General features: G+C 37.5%; 1 protein-coding gene across 6 annotated transcripts in view; it reads left to right on the forward strand.

Annotated features, from left to right (window-relative positions):
* The window catches only part of MAPK10 (mitogen-activated protein kinase 10), a 162715-nt gene that overhangs the window by 51365 nt on the left and 84051 nt on the right, over positions 1-27299 (forward strand). For 4 of the 6 annotated variants that reach the window (XM_043969846.1, XM_043969845.1, XM_043969847.1 and 1 more), the window contains one exon: positions 21634-21705. The exons of 1 other annotated variant lie outside the window; for it this stretch is intronic. In XM_043969846.1, the coding sequence (XP_043825781.1) occupies positions 21640-21705 (66 nt within the window). In that variant the 5' untranslated portion in view covers positions 21634-21639. Of the gene's footprint in view, positions 1-21633; positions 21733-27299 lie in introns of all 6 variants that reach the window. One more of the 6 variants, XM_043969848.1, reaches the window with a different exon arrangement.

A 27299-nucleotide genomic window follows, 5' to 3' on the forward strand; every position in this document is an offset into this window, starting at 1 on the left:
GGTTTCTGTGAAGCAAAGATAGCACCCCATGGGTTTATAATTGCCTGCCATGTAGGTGCTATAACTTCCCTTGGGTCTAGAAGACAACTTTTGGTTCTTGGACAGAAAACGCCATATAGTATTAACATTTTGTTTCTGTTTTTGTTGTTGTTTTGGGGTGAGGCAATTGGGGTTAAGTGACTTGCTCAGGGTCACACAACTAGTAAGTGTCGTGTCTGAAGTTGGATTTGAACTCAGGTCCTCCTGACTCCAGGGCGGGTGCTCTATCCACTGTGCCATCTAGCTGCCCTAGTAGTAACATTTGCTGATGAATTGATTACTTTTTTTGCCCTCTCAATTTTGGCTCTATTTTTATGGTCCCATGCATCAACTTTCTAGAGGACCTGATTTTGTCTACTATATGTATATATCAATAGTTGTAAATTTCCATATTATATAAGAATACCAAATATGTACCACAATGCAATCAATTCCTCAAGTGTCATATTACCCTAAATACTGAATAAACCATAAATAACTGATTTAAAAAAAAAGAAAACTGGAAAGCAGTCTGACCAAAATCAGGTTTAGACAAAGATACCTTATTTCATAACAAAATTCAAAATGGACACACAGTTTTAATATTAAAGACAATATCGGGGGCAGCTAGGTGGTACAGTGGATAAGGCACCAGCCTTGGATTCAGGAGGACCTGAGTTCAAACCCAGCCTCAGACACTAGCTGTGTGACCCTGGGCAAGTCACTTAACCCTCGTTGCCCTGAAAAAAAATAAAAGAAGACAATATCATAAAAAATTAGAAGAGAAGCATATATAATACCTTTCACACATATGGGTAGAAGAAGTATTCTTAAACAATGACAGAATATAGGAACAGGTAATGTCAGAGGGGTTTTGGAAAGGCAGGCATTAATGGCGGACCTGTGAAACATTCTGGGACTCATTTGATAATTATATAAGGAGGCAAAGCTGCCCATAGTCTTTGACCCATAGATTCTATTGCTAGGGATATTTGCTAAAGAGGTAATTTGTAAAAAGAAAGGATCCATATATACCAAAATATTTATAACAGTACTTGTGGTAGCAAAGAACTGGGAAAGATAATAGTGTAGTTTGCCATTGCCTTCTCTAGCTCATTTTACAGAAGAGGTACTGAGGCATACAGGTTTAAGGGACTTGTCCAAAGTCACACAGCTAGTAAGTGTCTCAGGCCAGATTTGAGCTATGGTCTTCCCTACTCCAGGCACAGTGCTATATCCACTATTCCACCTACTTGCTCTGAAAAGAAGGAGGGAAAGACTTAGGGATTTTTTTTTTCATTATTCATCTTAGTAAGTGAAGCAAAGTAGACAGCTAGCTGGTAGAGTTGATAGAACACTGGCCCTGGAGTTGAGAGGACCTGAGTTCAAATCCAGCCCCATACACTTACTAGCTGGACAAGTCACTTAACCCTTTTGCCTCAGTTTCCTCAGTTGTAAAGTGAGCTGAATTACTCCATTATCTTTGTCAAGAGAACTCCAGATGGGGTCACTGAGAGTCACACATGACTGGAACAACTCAACAACAGTAACAGTCCATTCTTTTTAGGACATCATGATAAAGCATATCATGCTATAGTGGTAAAAGCACTGGCTCTGGAGTGTGAGCATCCAATTCGAATTCTGTCTATAATGCCCACTACCTCTTAACCACATCTATCACCTTGGGCAAGTCATTTACCCTTCATAAACCTCAGTTTCTTCATCTATAAAATGAGGGGATGGGGATTGGATGAAATGGCTTCTAAGATCCTTTTTACTTCTAGATCTGTGCTTTTTTATTTTTGCTACTTACCAGTTTCAAAAAACCTGATATTGTTTTCATCTTTTATCTGTTTTGCTGATACATTTCTACTTAATAAGAGTATGATATAGACCATATTTGAATAAATGTTCCCCTATAGTACCCATAATGTGAAATAATAGGAATACCCAAAGAGCCAATATTATTTAATCATAATGTATTAGCAAAGATGGAGAATGTGATTTTAAAAAATTTGTTGTCAAAGTATTCTAACATGATGATTTTAGAAGGAATAATAGGCAACAAAACTAGAAAAGAAAAAGGCAGATTATGGACAGATTTAAATGTCAAACAAAAGACTTTCTATTTTACCTGAAGGACCAATTGAACTTTTTGAGGAGGGCAGTCACATGGTCTGATTGTGTTTTTAGAATATCAATTTGCTGTTTAGAAGAGGATGAAAGAGATGGGAAAAGTAGGTTGAATGGAGATTAATTAGGAGGTTATTCCAATAGTCCATCAAGGTGGGAGGTGAAGAAATCCTAAAATTGGATAATGACTGTGTTAGGGAAGAAAAGGGTTATAGACTAGAGATTTTGTGGAGGTATATGATTGACAAGATTGTCATGTGATTAATTATTGGAGGAGAGATAAGAGAGAAGAATCAAAGTTGGTTGTAAGGTTGTGTGCCTGGGAAATTGGATGGATAATTGTGCCCTCAACAGAAATCAGAAAGTTTAGAGAAGGATTTAGAGGTAATACAAATTTAATTTTGGGCATTACTGATTACAGTTCCAGGTAGAGAGGTTCAGTAGGTAGTCGGCAAAAATGGCAATGAATTCATAAGAGAGATAAGGGCTAGATATTTAGATGAGAGTAGTTTGAGAAGGCAGAGAACATGAATTCCGATGAGGAAGAGAGCTTCATATTATATAATTTCAAGGGCCTTTAACATTTGACTTTCTCTGAATATTCTCAAGCTTATAAGCATCCTTCATAAAACAGTACTTCATTCCAGTGAAGGCAAAATACAGTGGGACTATGTCAACTAAAAAAAAAAAAAATTCCTCAGTAGAGAAAAATGTCCTAAATATTCTCCTACAAAGTATCTACCCTGAATGTGTCAAAATACTTTTAGATTCCTTAAAGAGGTCTTGATAGGGGTGACTAGGTGGTGCAGTGGATAAAGCACCGGCCCTGGATTCAGGAGTACCTGAGTTCAAATCTGGCCTCAGACACTTGACACTTACTAGCTCTGTGACCCTGGGCAAGTCACTTAACCCCCATTGCCCCGCAAAAAAAAAAAAAAGAAAAAAGAAAAAAGAAAGAGTTCTTGATAGAGGTAACTTTGCTTAATGAATGCCTGATTATTACATATCCCTTCCACATTGTGATTTTCCCTATTGCAGTTTTAATATATTGTGGGTTGGCATCAGACATGACTGTAAAAGGGAGTTTTTTGGGGAGTTTGGCAGAAGCTATAGTATTTTTCCTTAACATTGACCTACATATATATAGCCTATTACCAAATACTTAACCCAAATTTTACAATAAGGTACTGTAAACACCCCATAAAAGAAAAGGAAAAAAAAATTGGACATCTCTGGTACAAAGGGAGAACTAAAAAATTTGATGTGGATTTTCCAGATTTCTGGGGGAGAAAGGTGGGAAAGATGTGGAAGGGATAACTGTAATATCAAGTGAGGTATAAAATAGGGAGATGTTTGTGTTTGCTGTTATGGCAGATACATAGTTCAGAATCCAAAGAAAAGTAGGATTTTCTGAAGAAACTGAGGTCCTTCAGATGCATTTATTTCTGAATGATGTTGTGCTGATTACATCATGCCTTCAGACATTGTAGAGCCTCCTAAATGAGATCTGTATGCAATCAAAAGAGTTCAATCTAATTATCTACACAGGAAAAGCTAAGTGACTGTAAGAAGACTGTTGTTCAAACTATGACATGTAATTGGATTGACAATTCATTGAGCTGGTCCATTAGTACATGTATCTTCGACAGAAACTTCCAAAGGATGGGTCCAGACAAAGGGGAGGATTGCATTGCCTTTGGGAAATTATTAGCTTCTCCCTGGAACAAAGGGCCACCTTTTTGATGTCGACATTCTTCTGGTGACACTGAATTTCTTTGAATTGTGGAATAATAACACAGAGGTGCCAAATAATTAAAGTTTCAGGTCACTTAGAGGGTGATGGAAAGGTGCATGATGGGTGTTAATAGGATGCAGCTGGAGAAGCAGTAAAAAGTAGAGAACAGTATAATGAAGAAAAGAAGTGAGCCAGTCATAAGTGAGGTGGAGATCCCATGTCCCATTGGTATATAGTCAATGCCAAGAGATCTTATGGAAGGTTCTCAGCACCCTCCTGAGGACTGAGTGAACCCCTGTGGAGGATTTACAGGGGAACATGGACAGGCACCTAGCTGCCCCCCAGTAATTACTTTTTTTTTTTTGGTGGGGCAATGAGGGTCAAGTAACTTGCCCAGGGTCACACAGCTAGTAAGTGTCAAGTGTCTGAGGCCGGATTTGAACTCAGGTCCTTCTGAATCCAGGGCCAGTGCTTTATCCACTGTGTCAACTAGCTGCCCCTCAGTAATTACTTTTTAAAATTATTATCCATTGTTTAGTTTTTTGCCACAAATGTGTAACAATGGGTAAAATTTTAGGAACATGGAACTCATAATTGGTAACAGTATAATGTCAGTAAGCCTGTGTTTTTATCTGAATGATATTTTTTGAAGGAAGAAAATGTGGCATTTTAACTAATTATAAAATGCCATGGATGAAATTACATAAAAATAAATTTATAGGTGGAAAAGATTTTATTTTACTACAAGATAGTTTAAATGTAACTTGGTGTAGTTTATTCCTTTTTCCACAAGCAGATTTATAACTTACATTTTTCTAGAGATTTTTTAAAACTGATTTTCATCTCCACAAAAAAAAAATCACAGACTTAACCATAGTGGAATGTATATGAAATTTCATAAAGTTCAAAATACAGTTTTATTATGCAAAAGGTTGCATGATTTTATGAATGGGATCAGTTTTTTAATGAGGAAAATAATGGGGGGGGGTGTGAAAGAAGTGAACTAGAACTCTAAAGTCCCATTTAATCCGGAAGCTCTGATCATAAAATTTCCATCTTAAAATAGGTCCAGAACTATTTTGAAGGAGAGGAAGAAGCATGTGGCCTAGTAATGAAATCATACATTCCATATTGGTAAAATGGTTTATGGGATGGCGGAGAGTCAGGAATCTTTGAGTCTTAAGTGGGGATGCAGATGTTGATATTATCTGAAAAGAATCAGGGCCAATTTTATAAATAGTCTTAGAGTTCTAGAAATGGTAAGGAAAAAGTGAACAAACTAAGTTTTTGTGATTGTCTATTAATTAATTCAGAAATGGCTTTCATCTTTTGTCACTTATTTCAATTTTTTTCAAAAAAAGTTTTGTTGGTGTGCTTTTTTTTTTTTTACATTGAAAACATTTATAGGTTACTCCTACTCCAAGAGAAGTCTCATAACAAAGTAAAACTATGAAGGAAAACTAATAATGTAAAAATCTTATCTGAAAATGAATGAAACATTTCACATCTATAGCAGTTCCTCCACTTCTATTTAAAAAAAGAATTAATGGAGCGGCAGCTAGGTGGTGCAGTGGATAGAGCACCGGCCCTGGATTCAGGAGGACCTGAGTTCAAATTCAGCCTCAGACACTTAACAATTACTAGCTGTGTGACCCTGGACAAGTCACTTAACCCCAAATGCCTCACTACTACTACTACTACTAATGGTTTATTTTATCTCCCTTTCATCCCCCACCTCATTAAAAATAGAAAAAAAATTCTAACAAGTATGCATAGTCAGACAAAACAAATTCCCTCAATGACTGTATACAATCCCATTCTTTGCCCTAAATTCACCTTTTCTTTTTATTGGATAGTATGCTTTGTCACTGGTCCTTTGAAATCATGAATGGTTATAACATTGATCATAGCTCAGTTTTCATAGTTGGTCTTTTTACATTATTTTTGTTATTATAAAAATCATTCTCCTAGTTCTGTCCATTTCAATCTATATCAGTTTATATGTCTTCAAAATTACTCATTTTTATAATATTAATGTTAAAGTATAAAGTGTTCTCTTGGTTCTGCTGACTTCACTGTTAATCAATCCATATATGTCTTTTCATGTCTTCTTAAAATTATCTATTTCATTTTTTTCTTACAGCAGAAGAGTATTTTATCATATATCATATGCCATAATTTGTTGAGCCTTTCCTCCATTGTTGGACATCCCCTTAGTTTCTGGTTTGTTTTTCCTCACCACAAAAGAGTTGCTGTAGATATTTTTGTTTTGTTTTTTACAAAAGAACCTTTTCCTCTTTCTTTGATCTCTTTTGGGTATAGGCCCAGCAGGGGAATAGCTGCATCAAAGGACATGTACTGTTCAATAACTTTTTGTATATAATTCTAAAATGCTTTCTAGAATGGTTGTACCTATTTACGGGTCCACCAATAGTGTATCAGTATGCCTTGTTATTCCACAGTCCCTCCAAAATATATAATTTTCTTTTTTTGTTATCTGTGCCTTTCTGATGGTGTTAGGTGGAATATAATAATTATTTTCATTTTAAGTTTTCTAAGATTTTTAAAATTTAAACAATATTTTGGGTTTCTCCTCCTAAGAATTGTCCATTCAAGAAGCTCAGAGATATCAAAGGAATCAATTAAAAAAATGTGAAAGCAGGTAGTCTAGCCATACTAGATCTCAAATTGTATTATAAAGTGGTAGTTAATAAAACAATCTGGTACTGGCTAAGAAATAGAGTGGTGGATCAGTGGAATAGAATAGGTGTAAAGAATTGTCAGTTCATATCAACATAATTGACCATATCAATAACAAAACTAACTGAAAGCTTATGATTATCTCAATAGATGCAGAGAAAGCTTTTGACAAAATACTGCACCCAGTCTTATTAAAAACTGTTCAAGGGGGCAGTTAGATGGCACGGTGGATAAGACACTGGCCTTGGATTCAGGAGTACCTGAGTTCAAATCCGGCTTCAGACACTTAACACTTACTAGCTGTGTGATTCTGGGCAAGTCACTTAACCCCATTGCCCTGCAAAAAAACAAAAACAAAAACAAAAACAAAACAAACAAACAAAAAAACTGTTCAAGAGTATAGGAATAAATGGAATTGTCCTTAAAATACTAAGCAGTATCAGGGGCAACTAGGTGGTGCAGTGGATAAAACACCAGTCCTGGATTCAGGAGTACCTGAGTTCAAATCTGGCCTCAGACACTTGACACTTACTAGGTGTGTGACCCTGGGCAAGTAACTTAACCCTCATTGCCCCACCAAAAAAAAAAAATGCTAAGCAGTATCTATATAAACCATCAACAAGCATTATATGTGATGGGGACAAGCTAGAAGCATTCTCAATAAGATCAGGGGTGAAACAAGGATGCCCAATTATCACCACTATTATTTAATATTGTACTAGAAATGTTAGCTTTAGCAATAAGAGAAGAAAAAGAAATCGAAGGAACTAGAATAGGCAAGGAGAAAAAAGCTATCACTCTTTGCAGATGATCTGATGGTATGCTTAAAGAATCCTAGAGAAGCAACTAAAAAATTACTTGAAACAACAACTTTAGTAAAGTTACAGGATATAAAATAAACCTACATAAATCATGAACATTTCTATATGTGACCAACAAAGCCCAGCAACAAGAGATAGAAAGAGAAATTCCAATTTAAATAACTATAGGCAATATAAAATATTTAGGAGTCTACCTGGCAAGACAAACCCAGTAATTATACAAACACAATTATACTTTTCACACAAATAAAATCAGATGTAAACAATTAGAAAAAATATCACTTGCTTGTGGGTAGACCGAGCAAATCGAATAAAAATGACAATTTAACCTAAATTAATTTACTTATTCAGTGACATACCAGTTAAATTACCAAAAAATATTTTATAGAGCTAGAGAAAATAATAACAATTCATCTGGAAGAACAAAAGGTCAAGAATACCAGGGGAATTAATGAAAAAAAAATGCAGAGGAAGGTAGCTTAGCTGTACTAGATCTAGAACTATATTATAAAGTGGCAACCATCAAAACTAAGAGTGGTGGATCAGTGGAATAGGTTAGGTACACAAAACACAGCAGTAAATGAATATAGCACTGTATTGAATGATTTGTAGTATAGTTCAAGATATGGTACTACTAAGTACTTCTTTTCCCATTTTTCTTCATTATTTCTCTAATGATATTTTTTTTTGGGGTGGGGTGAGGCAATTGGGGGTAAGTGGCTTGTCCAGGGTCACACAGTTAGTAAGTGTCAAATGTCTGAGGCCCGATTTGAACTCAGGTCCTCCTGACTCCAGGGCCAGTACTCTATCCACTTCGCCACCTAGCTGGCCCTTTCTTCATTATTTCTCTTGAGATTCTTGATCTTTTTTCTCTTCTCAAAGTCATCTAGGTAGCACAGTAGATAAGAGCACTGGGCCTGGAGTGAAGAAGACCTGAGTTCAAATATGGCTAGTTTAACTCCAGGCAAGTCACTTAAGCTTTCTTTGCCTCAGTTTCCTCAACTGTAAAATGACAATAACAGCACATACCTCCTAGGATTGTTGTGAAGATTGAATGAGATAAAATTTGTTCAGTACCTGGCACCTCTTTCCTTCCTCTATAAGAGTTTCATCATTTTTTTCCCTAACAATAGAATAATCATTTAGTAATTCTATTAACACGGCATTAGGTAAATAAATTCACATATATTGTCATTTTTATTACATTAGCTTATCCTACCTATAAGCAATTAATATTTTTCCAATTATTTGGGTCTGTGGTTTTGTTTTTTGTTTTTGTTTTTTTGTAAATAGTTGTTTGCAGTTGGGTTTATATAGTTCTTGTGTATATCTTAGTAGGTAGACTCCCAATTATTTTATACATTCTGCTCCAATTTTATATGGAATTTCTCTATTCTTCTAGATTTTATTGGCATGCTATAGAAATGCTGATGATTTATATGGATTTATTTTATATCTTGAAAGTTTACTGAAGTCATTGAGTGTTTCAATTAATTTGACTCTTTAGGGTTTTTTCAAGTACACCATAAAATCATCTTCAAAAAGTGGTAGTTTTATTTTTTTCTTTACCTATAGTTACTCCCTTAATTTCTTTTTCTTGTCATATTACTTTAGCCAATGTTTCTAATATTAGGTCAAATAGAAAAGAATGGACGTCATTCTAATTTCACTTTTGAATTTATTGGAAATGATTCTAGTTTATCTCTCTTACAAATAATGGCAGCTCTTCATTTTAGATATATTCCTTTTATCATCTTAAGAAAAGGTTCATTTATTCCCATGTTTTTCAGGGGTTTTAACAGGAACAAGTGTTGTATTTGTCAAAATCTTGTTCTGTATCTTTTGAAATATTGATGATTTTACTTTCAACATGATTAAGTTTATCGTTTTCCTAATATCGTACCAACCTTGAATTTCTGGTATACATCCAAGCTAGTCATAGTATATAAGCTTTGAGGTTTGCTGTTTAAGTATCTTTGATAAATTTTTATTTTAAAAATTTGCATCTTTGTTCGTTAGGGATATTGGTTTATAGTTTGCTTTCTTTTTCTGCTTTGATTTCCTCTGGCTTACGTATCAAGATCATATCTGTGTCATGGAAGGAATTTGGTAGATCCCTTGTTTTGCTATTTTTGCTATTTATATAATATAGGAATTAATTTTCTGATGTTTGATACAATTAATTTGTGAATCCATTTAGTTCCAGAGTTTTTACTTTGGAAGGTTATTTCTTGCTTTGAAATTGGCTTGAATAAATTCCCTACTTTTTGTCATGTCAATTTGGTTATTATACATTTTTGTAAATACTGATTTATTCATTTAACTTGTTAGTTTTGTTGGCATAATTGGGCAAAATATCTTATAATAATATCATTTATATCTTGTGAAAAAGATAAAAATTAATTATCTAATATCTACTGGATTGAATTTAATTTATTTTATGCTGTATTGATTTTTATAATTGAATTAATATCTGCCTGAACTCATTTGCTCAGGAATGCAGTTTTTCCTAGTCTGAATCAGTTTAAAGTTGTGATTGAAAAGAAAAGTTGCTTTCCTTCATGCCACTAGCCCATGGGACATCTCCTTGTTGTCTATAAGCCCTAATTGGCTTAATCTGGCAATACCCACTTCCCCCCAAAAGAAGCCTTTGTCCCTGCCTATTCCTGTGCAGTTAGGGAAGGTTTGATCTCCCCAACAGGGACAACAAACACAGTGGTTCTGGTCTCCTAGCTAAGATTACCAGAGGCAGATGTGATGAGTACTTGTAATGGGGTTAGGACTATTAAAGTTTAAACTGGCTAGCTGGCATTGGGCTTCTCCTTGAGAATACAGACACACCTTAAAGCAAGAGAGATAAGCCCAGTAGGTGTGGCTGCTGCCTGAGTGGTGCCAAAGTGATGGAGATCGCTAGAGAGAATGGGTGCCGATGGCCCAACTTCTCCCAGACCACGACCAGTAGGGGACATTCCTAGTATTTTTAGTTACATTCCCAATTTATCAATCAGCTTTTTCTCTTTTTTTGTTAATAAAAGTGTTCAGCAATATGAATTTTCCCCTAAGATTTTTGCATTTTTGTGAACCACCCTGTTAAAGTTATTACCTTTTTTTCTTTTAACGTCTTCTTCACTATCCCTGGGTCATACTGCTAGTGTCAAGTGTCTGAGGCTGGATTTGAACTCAGGCCCTCCTGAATCCAGGACTGGTGCTTTATCCACCTAGCTGCCCCCTACTATTCCCATCTTTAAGCTTGTTTAATGGAATTATCTATAGTTTTTTTGATTTATTCTTTGACCAAACAATTCTTTAGGATTGTTATTTAGTTTAAAATAGATTTTAAATGCTTTTTTAAGTTCTTTATTTAATGATTTTTTGGAATTCTGATCAGTAAAGAATAAATATAGTATTTCTGCTTTTCTTAATTTATTACATTCTTTTGTCTAAGATATGATCAATTTTTCTAAATGTGCTATTGAGGGCTATATATAAACTCCTTTCTATTTCTATTCAGTAATCACCAAAGGCCTATCCTATCTAGTTTTTCTTGTGTTCAGGTTAAGTTCAGGATTATTTTTTTCATTAGACTTTTCTAGGACTCAAGGGGATAAATTTAGGTCCTTCATTTTTATGGCACTATTGTCTATTTTCCCTTGTAATTCACTTAGCTTTTTCGTTAAATATTTTGAAGTTATGGTATTACATACATGTATATTAAAGAGTGAAATAAATTAATTGTTTAGGTTACATTTCAACAAAACAGTTTCCCTTTTTATCTCTTTTAATCAACTCTATTTTTGCTATTACTTTGTCTGAAATCAGAACATCTATTTTAGTGTTTAATTGTAGCTTTAAAATTTCTGAATTTTCTAGTATTTTTAATTCCCCAGTCATTGATTTGTTCTTTTCTGTTTTCTGCTGAGGCATAATAGACTTTGCTCCCACTACTTATTTGAAATCTGTGTCTTTGTGTTTTAAATGTGTTTCCTGTAAATAAAATACTTTGTATTTTGCTTTTTAATGTAGTTTGCTAACCTCTTCTGTTTTATGGGTAAGTTGATCCTCTTCACATTCAGTTATGAAAGTTAATTGTATATTTTGTATATTTTCTTCCTTCCATTCTATTAATTTTTTCTTCTTTATGCTCTTCTTACCCTGTTAAAGTTATTACCTCTTTTTTTGTGTGTGTGTGGGACAATGAGGGTTAAGTGACTTGCCCAGGGTCATACAGCTAGTAAGTGTCAAGTGTCTGAGGTTGGATTTGAACTCAGGTCCTCCTGAATCCAGGGCCGGTGCTTTATCCACTGTGCCACCTAGCTGCCCCCTACCTTTTTTCTTTTAACTTCTTCTTCCCTATCCCCCTCTTTAAGCCTAAGATTTGTTTTACTTTTGAATAATCTTTCTTTTAATCAACCCTTCCCTTTTTTATTTTCCTGTTATTATGTATCCCAAGTTGAGTTGAACACCAAACTTTGTGAGTTTGTGTACACATGCATATGTTTTGCTCTTTCTTAACCAGTTTAAATGAAAGTGAAGTTCAAATGACTTCCTCTCCCAATTCCTCCTATATTTGCTTATGGTTCTACTTACCCATCTTGATTTTGTGTCTCTTACCTAATTCTGTCATCTTTTTCTCCTTTTGCCCCATATTATATTCTCTCCTCCCTTTTTCTTTTTTCTTACATTTCCTTAAGGAGGTGCTTAGTGATTCTTTCTGTTTTCACAATGCCCTCTGTTCTAATATTTCTGGGCAGTTTTCTTTAGTAATTTCTTGAAATATAGTATCTACATTATTTCTTTTTCACTGTGGATATGACATTTTAACATTTTTTCTACATTTTTTTCATTTTTAACTTTGTTTTAAGAATTCTTGTTAATTTTTCTAATTTACACTACCTGTTATTTATCACTGTCAATTCCACATAAGATATAGGGACAATTTTCATTTTGCAGATAAAATAAAGTGCAGAGCAGCTAAAAGATTTTCAGTATTGTAATGCAAATTATGGGAGATTGGGAACTTCAGATTCTCAGTCTGAAAATCCTCACTTATATTTATTTGGAATTGTGCTGGATTTAGTCAGGCATAACAAGAAGACCTTTACTCATAAGTCATTGAACAGTTAGTAAAAGGAAGAATACAGCTAGGATGTGCAACAAGGATACAGTAGCACTTAGCTCAACTAGATGTAACACCTCTATGTGGTCCAAAGGGTAGGATATGATGATTTGTGGGCTTCAGACATATATCAAGTCGAAGGAGCCCTAACTCCACCCAGGTATGATTCTTTTTTTTTTTTTTTTTTTTGGTGAGGCAATTGGGGTTAAGTGACTTGCCCAGGGTCACACAGTTAGTAAGTGTCAAGGGTCTGAGGCTGGATTTGAACTGAGGTCCTCCTGAATCCAGGGCCAGTGCTCTATCCACTGCACCACCTAGCTGCCCCTCAGGTGTGATTCTTAATGCCTGTAGGTGACCAGGAAGCTGTGTGAAAGAAGGCAGGAGCCAACCAGTTATTAGGGACAGCTCTGTTGTTTTTTAGTAAAAAATAATACCTACTTCAGGGAAACAGGAGGGAACTTTGGTGGGATTTTAGATGAGATTGAAAGAAGCCAGGGTATACAGGAGGCAGAGATAAGGAGGGAGAGGGTTCCAGGCATGAGAGACAGCCAGTTAAGATGTCTATTATTAGGAGATGGAGTATGGCATCCAAGGAATAGTAAGAGGACAGTGTCACTGGATCTCAGAGCATGTAGGGAAGGAGGAAGTAAGATGAAATGCTAATGCTTTCCCTCTTGACTATCTAATTTATCTTGTATATATCTATTTTGCACATAGTTGTTTGCAACTTGTCTCCTCCATTAGACTGTAAACTTCTTAAATGCCTGTTGACCAACCAACTAAGAATTTGGAAAGGTAGGAACGGAATAGTTTTTCATACAGAGGATTTGATACTGGAATTTTGATCCCTATTGAATGGGGAGTAACCGTCAGACCTTTGCTTTAGGAAGATCAATTTGACATCTGAGTGTTGGAAGGACTGAAATAGGAGAGACAAAGCAGGAAGATCACCCAGCCAGCTATTATAATAGTCCAGGCACGAGGTGATGAGGAACTTCACCAGGGTGGTAGCAGTGTCAGAGGAGAGAAGGAGCATAGATGAGAGAGGATGTGATTAGAGATGATGTGACGGCAGGTAGAACTGATAAACCTTGGAAACATTGTATGGGGTTGGAGTGTGTTACAAGAGGATGACATTTAGATGGTAAGCCTGGGTAATAGGGAGGAATTGAATCTAGTATAGAGGAGAGCCCTTGGCAAAGCCTTGGAGGACATATATGGTTAGGGAGTGTGCCTTGGGTGAAGATCTAGCAAAGGAGTCTGAAAAAGGAGTGGTCAAGTAGGAGTGAACCATTCCACTACTGCTCTGTTTGGTTTCAACTCCACAAAACAAGATGCTCCTCCCAGGACAAGCTCATCACTTCTTTTTTTTTTGGTGAGGCAATTGGGGTTAAGTGACTTGCCCAGGGTCACACAGCTAGTAAGTGTTAAGTGTCTGAATCCAGGGCCAATGCTTTGTCCACTACACCACCTAGCTGCCCCAAACTCATCACTTCTAAATTCACCACCATGCCCTAATTCAAACCACCTCCCTGAACCTTCTCTTCTCTATGCTTAGAGGGCTGGAGGTAGAGTACCAAACTCCTTCCAATGCTTTCCTTTATAGAGGGCAGAAAATGGACTGTTTTACATCTGCTGCTCTGCTTGGTTTGCACTCCACAGAACAAGATGTCCCCATGCAGGGTACCTTCTGCTGTCCTAGGTACTCTTACTCTTTTCTGCCTCTTTTTGTGTGTTGCTCCCCCTTTAGACTGTAAGTTCATTGAGCTGTTTTTACTCTGTAGGTGCTTAAATAGTGTTTATTGGATTGGAGTAGATTGGATTAGGAGAGTTGAGTCCCAAGAGTTTAGAGAAGAGAATATCAAGAAGAAGATGAGAATTGAAGATGAGAAGGATGAGGATTGGAGGTGGGAACCTATTAGATTTGAAAATTAAGACATTGTTGGTAACCCTGAAGAGAGCAATTACAGTTGAATGATAGGTCAAGAGCCAGAGTTTAGAGAGTTAAAAGCAAGGGAAAGGCGAGGAAGTAGAGACACTGATTGTAGGTGGGCTTCTCTAAGAGGTTAACTTTGAAAGAGATAAGTTGCCCTCCATTGTTTATATCAGTGCTTTATGAGACAGCTGCAAGTTTCAAGGTTTGCTAATTTTCAGTTTGACCTTAGAGAAAACTCAGCCGAGCATACAGGAAAATTGGGTCTAATTTATTATCTTTTTACTAATAGCTTTTTTTTTTTCCGGTCAGGCAATTGGGGTTAAGTGACTTGCCTAGGGTCACACAGCTAGTAAGTGTTAAGTGTCTGAGGCCGGATTTGAACTCAGGCCCTCCTGACTGCAGGTCAGTACTCTATCCACTGTGCCACCTAGCTGCCCCCTATTATCTTTTTAACAATAGCTTTATGTTCACCTGTCATACATATGCTCAGACTTTGCACTTTTAAATGAGTCTAACAAATCAGAAAATAATGATTGTTGTAGATAAATGCATTATGTAATAATTAAATCTAAAAAGCTGTTCAGGTTTCTTTTAAAATCTCAATATTTTATTTGTGTTTTCTTTGTGTTTCAATACAGTGACAAAACACAATGAGCACAAGTTTGCACAGCACAATTTCATTGCATACAACTGTGATACCTCTAAAACCCGAGACTCAGTTGGCAGCCTGGGTGAAATTAAATATTGATTTGGGCCATTAAGATCCACCTTAGTTCCATTTCTCTTATAAATTGATGTCCTGAATAAAAACAACATAATGCATTCTTTTTTTTAAAAAAAAGTCATTTATTTATTTACAAGCATTTATCTTTGCCTCCTTCAACTGAACCATAAAAAGTAAAAGGAAATTCTCATAATAAATATGCATGGTTCAGCAAAACAAATTCTCACAGCTATGTATCATTCTGCTTTTGAATCCATCACTTCTCTGGCTGGAGGTGCTGACATTTTTCATCTTCAGACCTCCAAATCCATAATTAATTATTTTATTGATTAGAATTCTAAAGTCTTTCATAGTTTTTCTTTATAATGTTGCCATCACATAAATTGTTCTCCTGGTTCTGTTCATTTTACTCTGCATCTATTACAGAGGTCTTTTCAGTTTCCTGTGAAACTCTTTAGTCATTTCTTATGGCACAGTAATTTATCACAGCCACATACCATAGTTTGTTAAGATATTTCTGTTTGAGGAAGAGTTGCTGTAAATATTTTTGCTTATCAGGGTCCTTTTTCTCCTTCTTCGGTTTCTTTGGAGTATAGATCTCATAGTAGTATAGTTGGGTCAACTGGCATTTAGTGCTTAGTAACTTTTTTTGTGTATCATTCCAAATTGCTTTCCAGAATGGTTGTACCCATTCACAGCTCATCATGTCTATTTTCCCATAGCTCCTCCACATTCACCATTTTCTTGTCATTTTTGCCAATGTGATAGGTCACAGCTCCTCCAACATTTGCCATTTTCTTATGTTATTTTTGCCAATCTGATAGGTACAAGGTAGAATCTCAAGAATTGCTTTAATTTGTATTCTCTAATTATTAATGATTTTGAGAATTTTACCATATAGTTGATGTGTTGGGTGTCTTCTTTTGAAAACTGCTTGCTCAAATCCTTTGGCCATCTGTCTATTTAGCAATGATTCCCAGCTTTATAAATTTGAACCAGTTCCTTATATATCTTGGATGTGAGATCTTTACTAGAAAAACTTATTTCAAAATATTCCCCCTATTTTGGTTACCTGTTTTACTTATAATTTTAACTTCATTAGACTTAACATAATACAGGGATACTTCAGGGTTATTTTGACTTTGGTTCTAGATCACTGTAATAAAGTGAATATCATAATAAAGTGAGTCACACAAATTTTTTTGTTTCCTAGTGCATGTAAATTTTATGTTTACACTATACTGTAGTCTGTTAAATGTATAATAGTATTATGTCTTAAAAACAATATATTTACCTTAATTCAAATACTTTATTGCTAAACAATGCTAACCATCATCTGAACTTTCAGCAAGTTGTAATCTTTTTGCTAATGGATGGTCTACTTTCAATGTTGATGGTTGCTGACTGAATAGGGCCATAGTTACTGAAGGTTGGGGTGACTCTGGCGATTTCTTAAAGGAAGACAATTGGGGTTAAGTGACTTGCCCAGGGTCACACAGCTAGTAACTGTTAAGTGTCTGAGGCTGGATTTGAACTCAGGTACTCCTGACTCCAGGGCTGATGCTCTATCCACTGCATCACCTAGCTGCCCCCTATCATTTGACTCTTATTTTCACTTGAACATGTAGAGGTCATTACAGGGTTATTAACTGGCCTAATTTCAATATTGTTGTGTCTCAGGGAATAGAGATGAAGTTGATGGAGCAGTCTGAACCCATTCAACATTTATTAAATTCATCATCTTACATGCTTCATGGTGTGAGGGCCAAAATTTGATATACGGAGAATTATTTGGGTGACTCACCTTAATATTGGTGTCCCGGAAATATGAGTTAACTTTTAGGTTTAACCCTCCCCTCTGAACCGCCCTTTTTAGATATTTCTCTCAGGCCAATAAGAAAGGAGCCTCTAAGGATCACAAAAGGATCAGATTTTATTACTTGGGAATTAATTAAACAACAAAGGTGAAACTAATAAAAATCAAAGATAAGGAAATAGGAAAATAGAAATACAGATAGATATTAACTCTAAACTTAGCCTATGCAATCCCCAGAGCATTTTCTATTAAGCTAGTTCAAAGGAATTTAGGGTTTTCCATCATTAACTCACTAAACACCTGAACAGTCCACCAGACCAAGAACCAGCACGTGCCACCAGGACTGCAGTCGCCACACGGAGAGAGTGAACTCGAGTTCTGGAAGTGACTCCAGAGCTAGGGTTCCGGAAGTGCCCTCTAACCTCCCTTCAGGGAGCATTCAATCTTTTCTCCCCCAAAAGGGGAGGTCCTTCAAAAGCTGCCCATACCACAAATAATTTTTACCACAATGGTACCCCAAAGCAATGACAATAGTAACATCAAAGATAATCGATCAATAGATATAATGAAAAGGTTTGAAATATTACAAAAAGTACCAAATTTTGATGTAGAAACATGACGTGAGTGTATGGTGTTGGAAAAATGATGCCAATAGACTTGCTAGATGTCGGGTTGCCCTAAACCTTCAGGTTGTAAAAAACAAATACCACCCCTCTCCCCGCCCCCACAGCCATTATCTATCAAGTACAATAAAATGAGGTACACATTCTTTTTTTTTTTTTTTGGAGTGAGGCAATTGGGGTTAAGTGACTTGCCCAGGGTCACATAGCTAGTAAGTGTCAAGTGTCTGAGGTTGGATTTGAACTCAGGTCCTCCTGACTCCAGGGCTGGTGCTCTATCCACTGCACCACCTAGTTGCCCCTGCCTGCACATTCTTAGAGGGATCTTCATACATACAACTTGTCATTGCCCTCTTCAAAATAACCATTAACTCTCATAATGTCATAAGGGTAAGAAATTTAGTAGCAAGGGATTATTTCAGACTCATTCCCTGAAAAAACTAAAAAAAAAAAATGAAAAAGAGTCAATAAATTATCCAAATGATCTCCTCTTCCTCCTCCTTCACAGCACTCTGGACAGGAAGTTGTGACTAACAACCTTTTAGAACCAGATTGAGATCATGCTTTAGGTATTTATGATGTCTCTACCTAATGGTGCTACATATTCTTTGCCCGGGCCGGAAATAGAATCATCTACCAAGTTTTTAAAGCAGTCAATGGGATTATGACATTAAAAGCCCCTTTCGTTTTAATGTCTCTTGGGAACAGGGAGTTTCTATTGCAACTTAATGAGCAATGGTACATCACTCAGGGAGAGTAGCAAGTGCCAGGAAAGGCTAGGATGCTTGCTTCTCATAACAAGCTTTTGCATTCATTAAAAATTCAAGATATGTTGTATATTTCAGGTAGATGTCTGAATTTTATTACTGCCTGTTTTCCCATTTCTTTTTTAAAAGAATATTTTACTTTTCTCCCATTACATGTTTTATTTATTTATTCATTTACTTATTTACTTATTCATTCATTCATTCATTCATTCATTCATCGTGAGGCAATTGGGGTTAAGTGACTTGCCCAGGGTCACACAGCTAATCAATGTCAAGTATCTGAGGCTGGATTTTTACTCAAGGTCCTCTAGGGCTCTATCCACTGCACCACCTAGCTGTCCCTCTCCCATTACATGTTAAAACAATTTTTAACATTTTTGGGGGGTGGGGCAATGAGGGTTAAGTGACTTGCCCAGGATCACACAGCTAGTAAGTGTCAAATGTCTGAGTCCGGATTTGAACTCAGGTCATCCTGAATCCAGGACTGGTACTTTATCCATTGCACCACCTAGCTGCCCCCATCAATTTTTAACATTTAAAAATAGTTTTGAATTCCAAATTCTATCCCTCCATCTCTCCTTCCCTTCTTCCCTCCCTGAGATGGTAAATAATCTGATGTAGGTTGTGCATGTGGTATAATCACGTAAAACCTTTCCACATTAGTTATTTTGTACAAAAAGCCTCAAACAACAACAACAACAAAAAAGAAAATGAAAATAGTATCCTTTAGTTGTATTCAGACAATATCAATTCTTTATCCCCATTTCAGCAGTTGAAAGAAAAAAATGCCTACTGTGCAGCAAGCATGTACAAGTCGTTACTATTGAATTCTTTCAGGTTCTTGCCATTGCCAGTTCTTTATTCATGATTTCTCAGATACAGAAATAACAACAACAATAATAATCTAACATTTATATAGCACTTACTATGTGCCAGGCATTGTGCTAAGCACTCTAGAAATATTATCTCATTTGATCCTCACAATAACCCTGAAGGAAAGTGCTATTGTTGTCTCAATTTTATGGCTGAGGAAACTGAGGCAGACAGCTGTTAAGTGACTTGCCCCAGGGTCATGCAGCTCAAAACTATCTGAGGCCAGATTTGAACTGAGAAGTATTTCTATGAAGACGATACTAAAATTTTTAGATTTAATGTTGTAGAAACAAGCACTTTTCTCTTTTTGCCCCTTGAAGTTCATAAAAAGATTTATTCCTAAAATAAGGATGTCACCTGTTTTCTTCCTATAGGAAACATTTCATTTTCTTTAAATAACATAGTTTATAATCTTGTGTCTTTCTGAGGGTTTAATGTTTTATTTGTATTTTGTTGTAACCTCCACAGAGGTTAACGAGGGAACTGAAGGAAGGCAGAACCACATTAACTAGGAGCATGGATTATCTCAATCTCAATTCTTCTTGTTATTTGCTTTTGTTTTGTATTTCTTGAGTACTGTCAGAGTGCTACATAGGACAGGAAGCATTTTTGCTTCCTCTCCTGTGAGTATTTAATGTTCAAAGTGGTACATTAATTTTAATAGAGATGGAACTTGATTTCAAGGACATTTGGGAAAACCGTTGGCAACACCAGACTTTATTAGAAGTTCTGGGCTTGGAATCGGGAAGAACTTGATTCAAATCTTGCCTCTAGGTCATTTACATTGTGTGACCTTGGGAAAGTCACTTAGCCTCTTAACTGTTGCTCAGAGTCTGTTCCCTTCATAAGTAAAATCATACCTCATTTTTTGTTGAGGCTCACATGAAGAATTGTGGGTGACATTTTGCAAACCTTAAAGTATGTAATGGCAGCTGTTATAGCTTGGGAAAATATTACCTGTCAGTTGTTTTCAGTAAGTGGTAATGGTTGGGAAATCTTTACATCCTCAGGATTTCTGTGTTATAGCTCCTTTGTCCACCTCACATTTACACCCTGCTCCTCCCTCAAAGGCAGGAGAATTTTTATACATTTATTTATTTTTTTTTGCGGGGGCAATGAGGGTTAAGTGACTTGCCCAGGGTCACACAGCTAGTGTCAAGTGTCGGAGGCCAGATTTGAACTGAGGCCCTTCTAAATCGAGGGCTGGTGCTTTATCCATTGCTCCACCTAGCTGCTATGGATTTTTATACTTTTAAGTGGGGGAGAGAGGGCAGAGGCAGAGAGAGAGAGAGAGAGAGATATTTTTCCTTTTGCCTGGGAAAATAGATGCTCATAAAGAGTGATGAGGTGAACAAGATGAAAATAACCAACAGCTTTCAATAAGTGAAAGGAATTTTAGCATATCTTAAGTATATTTTATATGAGAAATAACATGTCACTAAAGTCATACCACGAAAACAATATATTCAGACATAGTAAAAAGGGTATATAGTAATGCATGCATATTGATAAATGTTATCTTATTCAATCAATCACTGGAATTCAACGACAAGAGCAAAATAGTTCCTCCGCTCAGTATCTCTTGGTTCTACATTGTAAAAGGGAAGACAAATATATACAGAATGCCCTTGCAGTTCTTTTTGGGGGTGTGGAAGTGGGTCGGGAAAGGCCTCCTATTGGCTATGGAGCTAGATCTGAATGTTGAAGGACATCAGTGATTTCCAAGGGTGGAATTGAGGAAGAGTGCATTACATTTATAAAGGAAGAAGGGAGCTAGTGAAGACCAGCAAGCAGGCCACTTTGGTTGAACCTCACTTAAACGGGCAGAAGATTACAAGGTCACGGATTTGGAGCTAGGAGTATCCAACACCTACGATCGAGTCCAACTCTCTTAATTTATGGAATAATAAGTTAAACCCCAGAGAAGTCACTGCTTGGAAGGCAGCAATTCCAGCAGTCTTTCTACTTAGGGGAGCAAGAAAAGGGTGAATCCTTAACGGCTGAGACTGCATTGATTAGACTCATTAAAGGTATCAATAAACACTCATTCCAAATTTAATCGATCTGTAATTTATCCCATTTTCTGTTTAAGAGGCTTCACTACTGAAAACTCCATGAGTAAGGCTAGAAATTGGGTGGGAAATGAGGCTAAAACCGTTGAAGGGCATCCATCCTTTGTAAGGGCAGGCATGTCCTTCGTAGTAGGAATGAGGCAAAGCAAGCAGGATCCAGTGTTGTTCAGGTCAGGTGCACAATCTGAGTTTTGTTCAGCAGTTAATATGTGACAGATTCCCAGTTAATTAAAGTTTGCTGTTTTAAAATAATGACAAATGGGGCCATTTGGATTGTCCGATCTTCTCGTCTTGTTTTGTAGGTATTTATGAGCCGCTACTTCTTGTCCTACTTCAGTGAACCTACCTTCGATGTGAAAGTTGCCTTTTGTCAGGTGTGTGTTTCTTACAGGTAAAACAAGGTACAGTATATTCCCTTGTACTTCCATTTTCCCACTTTCACCATTCCATCTTGTCAGCTAATATGTTGTACAGTTAGAGAACAATTATTTCAACATATTTCAGAAAATATAAATGGGTTGCACGGAGGTAGGAAACTCTTTGAGGCTAAAATAAAAGAGCTAGAGAGGGTTGCTTCCACCACCTCCTGGCCCCCTTTTGGTACCTTTGTGTTTGGATATAGGAATGGTTGGATAGAAGTTGGGTTGATCGAGATATGTGCAAAGCTGGTCTTCCTGTTCCTGGACATGTGTGGTCCAGTGCTGAAGGCAACTTTGTGGCGTGATTAGCTCCTTGATTTCTTCCAGATTGCCATGCAGATCAAGTCAATATCTGGGCACTAACATGATGAGGTAATACCCTTATTGGCCACTGAGCAGGAAGAGATGCTAACACAATAAGCACTGTCCCTCTGGGCTCCATGATGTTGGGACCCTTTTCCCTCTCCATTCTACCAGGCACATGGTTGAAACTGGATTCAGTTCCAGGGAATCTTTCCCTCCAATGAGGAGAGTTAGGCTAACTGTTTTCAGGGACACCCTGACACCCTGGGAAAAAATTGCTTTAAGCTTAGGTTTTAACTCAGGTCTAGAATGTTCCCCAAATGGGGAGTAAAACAAAGCCTAATCCACAGTATGAATCAGATATGGGAGAGATATGGGGCAGAGGTGACGCAGTGGATAGAATACTGGGCCTGGAGTCAGGAAGACCTGAGTTCAAATCTGACCTCCTATACTTACTAGATGTGTGACCCTAGGCAAGTCATTTAACCTTGTTTGCCTCAATTTCCTCATCTGTAAAATGAGCTGGAGAAGGAATTGGCAAACCACTCCAGTATATTTACTGTATCTTTTTCCAGAAAACCCCAAATGTGGTCATAAAAAGTCAGACATGGCTGAAAACAAGTGAGAAACATGGGAGAGGTATCTATATCTTACACACCAAAGAAATACAAAACTCAGAACATTCATAAGTGTGCCTGTGACATAAACAGACTTGAACGAGGGGCAATAATATTTTCCCCCTCTCTAGGAGGATGATAATTAAGCCCCATCAGAACATAAAGCAGTCTGTGGGGCTTCTGAATAGGCCCACATTTCACTTCAGCTGAGCAGTGTTCCCCTCAAGACAGAGCTGAGCCAGTGAAGGACCTCAGCTTCCCCTGGTGTTCACCTTCTTCAAGAAGTATGGGAGCAGGGGCAGCTAGGTGGTGCAGTGGATAGAACATTGGCCCTGGAGTCATGAGGACCTGAGTTCAAACCTGTCCTCAGACACTTAACACTTACTAGCTGTGTGACCCTGGGCAAGTCACTTAACCCCAATTGCCTCACCAAAAAAAAAAAAAAAGAAGTATGGGAGCAGTTGTCAGAAATGCCTGCCTATGCCCCCATTCAGCTCTGACCAAAAGTTCCAGCCTCTGGCAAAGTCTTGAATTCACAAGATGACCTCAAAACCTAGACATTAACCACTTCGGGATCAGGGCTTATCTAAGAAAGGACAATCACAGAAGAGGCAGACCCAAAACTCAGGATCAGAACACCAACTTTAGCTCCCATATGTTCACAGCCTCATGGTGAGCATGTGGAAGCACAGGGCTCGTTGCATTTTTTTTTTCCCAACCCCTCAAAGGGAGTTATTTATATGATGCCTCCTCAAGGTTTTAAGCAAGGGAGGGAGGGAGGCAGAGAAAGAAAGAGAGAGAGAGAGAGAATGAGTTAGCTTCTTTTTAAAGGTCCACTGAGTTGTGCATTCTTCCTGCTCAGGAGCCAATGAGGTGATTCTCACTTTGTCATAATCCCAAAGCACCCAAGCAATGAGTCATATGGTTAGCTGGAAGAAAACAAGAAATTATCTCCCAGTTTTCCCTTCAGCAACATGTATGTGGCTGGGGGCAGGAAGAGCTGCTTTGTTCAGGCTCTGTTAATTCTCCAGTTACAGAAGTAGAGAGAGAGGGTGCACACCTAGTGTTGTCTCTTGAGTACATTATTTTCTTTCCATATTTCACTCTTAACAACAAAAAATTCTATGATATTTGAAAAGTCTTTAAAATAAAAAATGTTCAGCTACAATATATAGTAAAATTAAAACTCTTCAATTCTTTGGTTTTAGGACATGTGTAATTTTTTTATCCACTGCACCACCTAGCTGCCTTGGAGTAGCAGCACTGGTTCTGGAGTCAGGAGGACCTAAATTCAAATCCAACTTCAGACACTTAACACTTACTAGCTGTGTGACCCTGGGCAAGTCACTTAACCCCAATTGCCTAACCAAAAAAAAAAAAAAAAGTAATGCCTTGTTGGATTTGTAGGTTACGGGAAATTCTCAAGTTTGGGACTGAGTATAAGACATTCTAGGTGTAATTTCCCCTGCCCTGCCCATACCATACACATTCTCTACCTGGACTAACAAGAAGAATTGGGGCAGCTAGGTGGCACAGTGGATAAAACACCAACCCTGGATTCAGGAGGACCTGGGTTCAAATTCAGCTTCAGAGACTTGACACTTACTAGCTGTGTGACCCTGGGCAAGTCACTTAACCCAAATTGCCTCCACAAAAAAAAATCACCACACAGGTATGCATGACTTCTTTTCCCCATCCAAACTGCTGAACCCAGAAAGGGGAGGCATAGCTCAGGGCAGAGCACTTTGAACAAAATATGAGATTGTAGATTGTCACAACCAATCTGGAGACAGCGTGGAATAGCTGAATAATGGCTAGAACACTGGATTTGGCATCAGAAAGACCTGGGTTCCCATTTTACTTCAAACACTTAGCAGTTGTGTGACCCTGAGAAAGTCTTGAACCTTCCAGGAAGAAGCAGGATTTACAAGAGCTCAGCAGCAGCCGTATCAAACAACAACAGCAGCAGCAGCAGCAGCAGCAGAGAGGCAGCATCTTCTGCTCTGCCCAGAACTCGAGCCAAGTTGGGAAGCACCATTGGCATAGAGGCAAAAACAACAGAAGAAACTGAAAGGAGACTTGAGCTGCAGCAGAGAAGGCAAAGATTAAGGGAATCTGTCCAGCCTCAGCACGGATCTTGAAATAGAGCTCCAATTGAATGGGAAAATTGTTTTGGGGGGGTGAGGCAATGGGGGTTAAGTGACTTGCCCAGGGTCACACAGCTAGTAATTGTTAAGTGTCTGAGGCTGGATTTGAACTCAGGTCGTCCTGACTCCAGGGCTGGTGCTCTATCCACTGCGCCACCTAGCTGCCCCTTTCCATCTCCTTTAAACAAAACAAGAGAGAAATTAACTGTTTTCTCATAGTCTTTGTGAGAAAGAAAGAAAGGCAAACAGGGTGGAGAATGGAGAGGTATGGATGATAATCAAATCCTCTATTTCCAGTAGGGAGAGGAAAGCCCCTGGACTCTCCCCTTGGAAGAGTGGGTATTCCTGACAGGTGGCAATCAACTTGGATTGGTTAACAATGAGAGAATGATGATTATTATGAGATGTGGACCTCTTCTAAGAAGGGGCTGGGGGACTTGACTTTGATTACTCCCAGACCACCCCTTGACTGGGCAATCTAGACAGAGGATCTACCCCCCTCCCAAATCTGAGTAGAACACAATAGGAAGGAATTCACCTAGATTAGATTCTCTTTACTCTTTAATCAGAGCACACATAATTCATTGAACAGTTAACAAAGGGATGCTTACTTTGCCCTAACCCTGCAAGGATAAGTAACAAGGATGAAGTGGTGCTTAGCTTCCCCAAATATTCATGTCATTTCTTCCAAAAAAGTGACTAAATTGCACAAATACTCTTGTATTTGTAACCTCAAGATTGAGGAGAATATTAAACCCAATATCATTATTAGCCCCATTCTTCAGAGGCTGATTAGACCTAGTAAAGAATGAGGAAATAGGAAAGTTAAACAAAACAAAACAAAACAAAACTGGATCCTTGCGATAATTGGTTACTAGTATAAGAGAGAAATAATCATTTCTCTCAACATATTTAAAGACAGATATCACATGTCCCCTAAATACCTTCACTTCCTTCCATTGTAGCACATCCAGACTTCATGATTTGGAGTATAGTTTCAACGTTTTGTTCTGCATATTGGTTTGAAGATCAGGCTGCTTTAGAGAGAAACAGAAGCACAATACATCTGCCTCTTCCTTGTATCCATCTATTATCAACCCATTGTTTGAAGGCCAGAGACAGCCTGGCATAGTCAATACAAGTCAGGGATTCAAATGTTGCCTCTCACATCTACTTGTTATTTATTTATTTAATATTCTTTTTCTTTTTTTTTGGTGGGGCAATAAGGGTTAAGTGACTTGCCCAGGGTCACACAGTTAGTAAGTGTCCAAGTGTCTGAGGTGAGATTTGAACTCAAGTCTTCCTGAATCCAGGGCTGGTGCTTTATCCACTGCGCCACCTAGTTGCCCTCTCATATTTACTTGTTTCATGACCAGAGTTAAGTTATTTACTCTCTGTTTCCCAGGGAGCTCCTTACCCTACATGTTAAATTGAGTTAAATTGTACACTAAATCAATGGAGTCTACGATCCCCCCTAATGAAATTGTAGACACTGCCCTCCATCCCTAAATAACCCTTTATTGAAAGTGAGTTCCTCCTATTCCTTTTTTGATATCCATATTAGCTTTGACATGTCTTTTAGAAAAGTTACTTCTTTTTTTGGTCTTAGACATTTATTGAAAACTTTAGCTTCTATTGGGTTTTAATTTTCCTGAAGACAGTGTTATAAGACCATGCCATGATTTCATATTCATCTTTAGTTATCTGTCCTTTTTTCTCTGCGTTGTACTTATGTCTCCTTTTTTAAAAAATTAATTAATTTATTTTGTTTTGTGAGGCAATGAGGGTTAAGTGACTTGCCCAGGGTCCCACAGCTAGTTAAGTGTCAAGTGTCTGAGGCAAGATTTGAACTCAGGCCCTCCTGAATCCAGGGCCAGGGCTTTATCCACTGCACCACCTAGCTGCCCCCTTATGTTTCCTTTTAAAACTTAGTTTCATTAATTAAGTCCTGTTGAAGCCCCATCATTTTCTCTATGTAATTTCTCCTTTTCATCCTCTTTTGAATAATTGGTGATTTTACCATCAGAATTTAAATATCAAGAGCTCTTGTCCATCTTGAGCTTACTATGGGATCCTAGCTATCCTGTTTGTAAAGTTTAGAAATCTATTCTGCTAAAGTCTAGAATTATTCCCAGCATTTTCCCCTAATCTATCATAAATTCTAAGATGGCATAATCATTTTTTTTCTGAGTTTTGTTATTTCTCTTTGACCAAAAATCTCTTAGTTCAAGTTCAGTGATGTGATGAAGCAAGTCATTGAACATTTAACAAAGGGAAGCTTACTTTGCCCTAACTGAGCAAGGATAAGTAACAAGAATGAAGTGATGCTTAGCTTTCCCAAATATTCATGTCCTTCCTCCCAAAAAAGTTATTAAATTACACAAATACTCTCATTTTTTTTTTTTTGGTGAAGCAATTGGGGTTAAGTGACTTGCCCAGGGTCACACAGCTAGTGAGTGTTAAGTATCTGAGGCCGGATTTG

The sequence above is a fragment of the Dromiciops gliroides genome, chromosome 6, assembly GCF_019393635.1.
Source record: "Dromiciops gliroides isolate mDroGli1 chromosome 6, mDroGli1.pri, whole genome shotgun sequence".
NCBI lineage: Eukaryota > Metazoa > Chordata > Mammalia > Microbiotheria > Microbiotheriidae > Dromiciops > Dromiciops gliroides.